Here is a 6,846-nt window from a genome sequence, read left to right on the forward strand (position 1 = left end):
ACAGAGTCCTCTTTGTGAATATGCAACATTTTCAAGACATTAAGTGGTAAATATTCTGACAGAACAATTATAAAAAGGACCCTCCTGGCAAATTGTTGAGGTAATTTATTTATGTCCACATACACGTGTCATCCAGTTTGTGGATAATTATTTAAAAATAAAAGAAAGAAAGAAAGAAATCAGACTGTCTAAAGAAATCTGCTCCAAGTGATTTATATAAGAAAAAGAGTTTTTTCAGCAAGCCACTTGACATACAAGATAAACTGAATAAGTGAAGACAAGATGTCACTTGATCTATTTCAATTCAGCACATCCCACCCATCATTATCTCCGAAATACTTCCAGCACTAACAAAAGACCGCTTAAAGGCTACATTTTAACATCAGAACCTACAATCAGATAGGCCTTCAGCAAGCTTTTCACAGCTGGCTTTGACTAAAAGGCTAGAAAAATGCAAACATTTCGAATCCCTAGACCAAAGTTAGACACATGCACTATCAAGGAAGAAGGCATTATTATACAGTAGCATACAAACTAGGAAAGAGAACAGGGTGGAATTTTCCATCCAAAACCCTTTTAGGTTCAGGGGCTCTGCCTGGGCCATAAACGGGTCTACTCCGAGGTGGCTAGCCCCCAGGGACCTCTTTAGAAATGACTTGTGTTTGTCAACCAAAGAGAGGCGGACCAGTGGAAAATTACCAGTCCCGCACTCAGTCACGCAAGCACACATGCACACACACAAACACACACACTTGATCAGGACCACCTGTAGCCACATATCTACCTCTCTCAATGGTTATGTGACAGCTTGCGTTTTTAATGGGTGAGGGTGCGGGGGGCATGGTTGCGTTGTCAGGACGCACCAACCCGCAAACTACGCAAACGATGACACTGGATGATGTTCGCATCCATGCACATTTCCAAGAAAATATCCGCGACATGTCTAGTGTGCGACGTGTGACTGTGGGTGTGTGAGTGAGTGCACAGTGAGCAGCTTTAAAATGCTCTAAGCGAATGAATCCACGTATGAGTGCTGTGTTAATGTTTGCAACCCACATATATCTAATATGCTGGTCTACTGGAGCACAGAGAAATGGATGCTTCAACAACGATTCCCAGAGGTGCCCTGTCATGTACATTTGCACCTGATGCAAAGAGATGAGAATACCAAAGAAACTAATGCTGCATTCAGAGTTTAAAAGCAGAACAAGATCCAAACTAATGCTTTACCTGAGTTCCAAGGCAGCTCACCATCATGTGAGTGAGCAGTTTGGCAGCAAACATGGGGAAACGGGAGCACAGCACATGGGATATTATGGCCAATGCAAAGCCTGTAGACAGAGAAGTCAGCATTAATGATACTTAATTAAGTGATTTATTTGAATCCATTTATACAAGTGGGGATGTACATATGGAAACTCCACAAGGAGGGTAAGAAGATGAGAACTCAAGGGGAGAGTGTGTTGTACCTGAGATACAGATAAATCCTGAGGCAAAGAAGGCTTTATTGTAGGATGCAAGCTTTGCAAACTCAGCGTGGGCTGCGTAGATAGACAAGTGCGTGCATGCACACTCAACATAATTCCCACTTTCTTCCACAACCCTGCAGTATTGACCATTTGATGACCAGCTAAAGGGAAGACAAAAAGAGACAAAAAGAGACAATAAGAGACGAGACACTACAACATAATATAACAAAATATGAGCAAAGCAAATACAAAGGGCAATGAGTCTAACCATGCCCATGATTGTGTGCTTTTGTTCTCTGACATTTTGGCTTCTTTGAGTTTGTTTTATTATTATCTACAGTAACCTTTACTTTGCAAAGAATGTGTGAGACAAACCAGAGCATAACCATGTTTGTGTTAGATTCACTGTTACTGTGATTCTGACTCTCTCTCTCTCCATATTTTGCTCTCTCTTGGTATCACTTGCATAATAAATTTTGCTTCCTGGGGTACGTCCTCCAAGTAGCTGCTCTGTCCAAACCAAACCTGCCAAAAACACTGTGTTCCTGCCAAGTCCAATTTCAATCCCCAGGAATGTCCTCAACAAAGTAACTCAATGTGGGATGATTCAGCATGCAGGAGACTGAATGTGTAGATATAAAGGAGAAAGATACGGCATCAGCCACAGAGAGGCCTTATTGAGAGGACAAACTAGGAACTCTGCCCTTTATTTAGCAAACTATTACCCAAAATAAGTATAAGGAAGACAAACAGAGGCCTTCTTTAGATGCTAATCAAGCCATGTGTAGTCTTAAATAAGGAAAGCAGTACACTGGTTGAGCTAAATTACGTCGAGTAAAAAATAAATTAGTAGGCAGACACTAGAACTAGAAAAAACCTCAGCAACTGATATTATCAGGTAACAAAAATAAATGGAAATATTTGTATATAAATAAAAATATACATCTGATATTTTTGTATATAATGTGCACATTCTATTTTTAGTCTATCTGAGAAACAGTTAAGCTTGAATCTCATTTAATGTGTTTTTGTTACCTTCCAGTGGTCTGGTTCCAGAGAAGGCACTGAGACTGGCCTGGTTTAACCTGCTGACCGGGGCTGTGGATACGATACACCACCTCGTTGCCATCTTCCAGAGGTCGTGACCCTCTGCCCTGGAGACTGGCTGAGAATACCTACGTATAACCAGATACAACAGAAGACGGTTCAGTTGCAGAGCAGCCACCAGATTAATGGCTGCTTTATATCAGAGCCATACTGCCACCTGCTGTTTAAAAAAAGAAAAGGAGATTTTGACATTTTAACAATTGCTCATGATTTTTCAATGAAGTCAGTGTCCCAGCACCTACTTTCCCATTGAGAGCAGTAGCTGCATCACTGGTGCGAAACCAATGTTCATTTCTAAACTCGGTCAGCTGCATCCTGTTGAGGTTGCCGCAGTCCGCAGTTAAAACTGCTGGTACTGGCAGCAGAGTATTTGGGAGCTGGAAGAAGTCTGCATTACGGCCCCTGAACTTGTATCCATTAATTTCTGTGGGGTACCACTGGAAGGCAGAGATGTTCATATACGGACAAGTTTCCAGGACTGTAACCTTTCTGGAGAAAAATTTTACAAAGAAGAAATTGTAAATCCAAGCACGATTTAACATTAATTTGTGAGGTAATATTCATCTGTATTACAATAAGGTGTACCATGCAACTCTTCACTCATTTAGAACATTTAGGACACTCACATCTCACACTGACTATGTTTAAGGAGGGAGAATGCAAATCGCTCCGCCACCTCAGCAAGGTGGCTGACACCTCGAGTGTCGACTCGACTGGGATTGGCCAAGGCACACAACAGGTTATAGGTCAAATTCCGGCTGTTGTTCTGTAAAGGAGCTCTTTCTGCCTCTGCAAGCACCTGGCTCAGAAGACAGAAAGGATGAGAAAGACTGAGGAGCTCTGAGTAAACTTTAGTGCTGTTATTCACACATCACTCACCTGAGTTACTTTCTTTAGTTTGACCTTCAGGGTCATGCGCATTGTGTGTGCTCAGAATCCATTTTTCTCTGTAGTCCCTACTTCTTATTTACTCTTTCTAAACATGTCCCTGTATATTCTGTTTATTCTTTTGTGCAGCTGGTTAAGAAGATGCAATAAATAGATTCTAATTTCAACTTCATGATAGCAGCAATCTTCTTAAGTGAGAACTAATGAATGGCAGACTGGTCCACAGAGCTATCAAAGTAGCTCATGGGAGGCGATGTATGGTCTTTAACTAAGCTGACAGACACAAACAACTACACTGACTCACAGTCACATGCAATCACATAGATTATCCAATATTTTATACACTTATGCAGTAATTTAAAAAAAAATTTGCTTGGTATAAAAACCAGATGATTGGGCTTACCTTTCCCAGACCTTCAAACACAGCGATCATCTGCTCATTATTGAGAGGTGGACTGACTTTATCTATTAGTCCCTGCAGCACCAGGTCCAATGTAGGAGTTTCAAGGGGTTGATGCAACTGGTCCAGTAAGACCCAGACAGCTTCACTTGCTGCATTTGACACCAGAGTCACATTAGCCAGGCCAAACTGGGAGTGTACTGTGGCACCTCCTGTTGGATTGTATAGCTCCACTTGGAAGCGCTTAGGTGTGGGTAAGGATGAGGCACGGTCAGGTGTTAGGTAAATCTCCAGTGATGTGTTACGTTTGCCCACATCAAAAGTCAGCTGGCCCTCCTGCTTAGGGAAGTCCATCCCTGCTTCAGCAGGCCAGATTATAAATGGACCCACCACCTCTTCTCTGGAAAGCTCCTAGAAGAAGAAAAAGAAATAAAAACATGCTAAACTCTGCTGGACTTAATTAAAGGAGCAAGTGAAGAATGGAGTTATATAACCACCATCATATTTAAAGAAATGTATGAAAGGTGACACCACATATAAAGTTTTCAGCTGAAAAGAATGAACAAATCATACATTAAACTTGTAAAGGCACAACTTCCATTTGGTATACAATGGTCTAAATGCAAATAAAGCCCAGTGAAGTTGCCCATGATAATTAGGCTGAAATCAACCAAAATGTGAACCAAATGGGGACTGGGCTTTTATTATTCAGCAAACCTGGTGTCTCACAAAATGCTTTGAGAGATGAAAGCGGATGACCCAGCCGTGTGAGGTTTTTGATTTTTTTTAGAGTGCACTCAACAATCTTTCATCTCCACTTTCAAAAAGTACAAGCACCAGTAGATACTTTACGCCTTGGGGCTATGTGCAGATATCTTTAATCATAATCCCTCATAGAGAAGGAGGGCGATGATGAGATTAAAGAGGTGAGGAGAGGGAGAAAACTTTGGTCTCTGTCTGTGTACTTCATCAATAAACCATTACGTATATTAAAATATATAAAAAGCATTCATGACAGACAAAATAAGAGGCAACAAAACAAATTGTATTTTTGTAGTTGGGAAAAAAAAGCTTAGATAAAAGCTCATAATAACAAACTCATGCAGAAGACTGAAAAACATTAATATAATAAGTCTTGGTGCTTAATTGCTCAAAATGGCTTAAATAATAAAAAATAGATCTGTACACTATGATGTCTATTAAAGTCAAGGTCTTAAAGTCAGCTTAACTGGTCCAGAAATACACAGTTAAATATTTTTCTGGTGTTACGATTTCATTTCAGTAGGTAAATAGTGTAAAACATATTTGCTTATATAGGAAATATCTGTTACACAGAGTGGTGATAGCATGACACGTTCAAGGTAACAGTGAATGAGCAACAACTGGACTTAAATACATAAATAGCCCTTTTTGAACTAGAAGTCATAGTCATACCTTTCATTCACACCCAAATGCATTGGGGACAATCGAAGGTTCAGTATCTTGCCCTTTGACGTGTGGACTGATAGCATTGGGGACTGAAGCACTGATTAGTACGCATAGCCACAGCTGCCCAACATAAATGATTCCATGTTGGTTAAAGACCAAACCAATCAGCTGCATATACACTGCAAAAACTCAAAATCTTATCAAGTATATTTGTCTTGTTTCTAGTCAAAATTTCTCATCACACTTAAAATACGAGAAATCAGCTACAGAGTAACATTTCAGTGAGATATAGGAACTTGTGAAAAAGTCTTGAAAACATATTGTTTTATTTTATTGTTTTATTTTTTGTACCTTTTAACATTTCACAAAGTAAACTTGTTTTGTATTATGAACACATGTTTTTGTTGGCTGGTTAGAGTTGCATGGATCGCAGATTTATCCGTTTTTTGAGAATATAAGCTGCTGACTGGTGAGCAGAATTTTCAGCTTGGTACGTTAGTGTTCATCAGTTAATCATCAAACATATTTAGTGCTTATAACAAATATATTATGCTAAATAAAGACAGATTTTTCCACAATGTATATGATAGTAAGAGTTAGTAAACCTCTATTAAAGTCTCCCTCTGCAGTCTGTTGTTTCTTAGATTCAGCATTGAAACTGAATTTAAAACAAAACATAGATGACATTCTGTCGCCTCATCAACCACCAAGATCTCACTGCCTACAGACATTCAGTAACTCTCATTGGATAATGTTAATAAATATCTTTCACTAAATATGAACGTTTTCTACCTGTCCTTGTTTAAATTATGAAAGAAGTTATTATGCCTGAGAATCTCTAGAATGTCGAATACTTTCCACTAAACAGTTGTCTACTACTTTGGTTAGTTTTTTTAACAACCATTTAAAAAACATATTTTGCTTTAGTTTTATTTTTTACTGCAATTCCTGTAGAGTAGCTTTTATAGTGTTAGTTCAGTATGTGCTACAAAATAAAAGCCTTTCCTTTCCATTAGGTTTGTGGGCATTTTATTTTGAATTGTTCCAATCATGGCACTTCAAAGGAACAGCGCATCACAGGAACAGCCTGTGATGTCACTGTGCACATTCTACTGAAAACCCTATAAATAGGGGAGACATTCAACCAACTTCAGTGGATCTCGGATGGCAGACACACAAAACAACCTGGTTGTTAAAACAAAGACAAGGCAGACGCAGAGAAACGCAGACGCAAACGCTGACGCATCTACAATGGCAGAAGCAAAAAAAGCTGCACAACCAAATACTGAAAAGTCTCCTGTGGCACAACCACCAAAGGAAACGGTTGTGAAACCAAAGAAACAACAAAAGCAAAAACAGAAAAGAGTGGCTGAAGAACCAAGAAGACCAATTACTCGGGCATATGCCCGGGCTCTTCTTCAAGCTCAAAACAGCACGGGTGATGGAGCAAACCCGAAAAATGAAGAAGTGCAAAAAAACACTGAAGCCACTCCTGAAAAAGAAAAGGCTGAATCCCTCCCCATTTCGAATGCAAAGGAGGACATGGAGAGAGAG

At 39.6% G+C, this 6,846-nt stretch overlaps 1 protein-coding gene across 1 annotated transcript; it reads right to left on the minus strand.

Moving 5' to 3' along the window:
• Positions 1-1,230: 1,230 nt before the first annotated feature.
• LOC102293300 (adhesion G-protein coupled receptor V1) lies at positions 1,231-4,275 on the minus strand (the record flags this gene model as incomplete). The annotated part of the gene is given in 6 exon segments (XM_005952948.3): positions 1,231-1,331; positions 1,470-1,630; positions 2,505-2,644; positions 2,819-3,065; positions 3,203-3,375; positions 3,868-4,275. Coding segments are annotated over 6 exon segments (1,230 nt in total), but the record flags the coding sequence as incomplete, so codon positions are not given.
• Positions 4,276-6,846: the final 2,571 nt, after the last annotated feature.

This window comes from Haplochromis burtoni, unplaced genomic scaffold (genome assembly GCF_018398535.1).
Source record: "Haplochromis burtoni strain Fernald_Lab_line unplaced genomic scaffold, NCSU_Asbu1 Contig_2524, whole genome shotgun sequence".
In the NCBI taxonomy this organism is placed as follows: Eukaryota; Metazoa; Chordata; class Actinopteri; order Cichliformes; family Cichlidae; genus Haplochromis; species Haplochromis burtoni.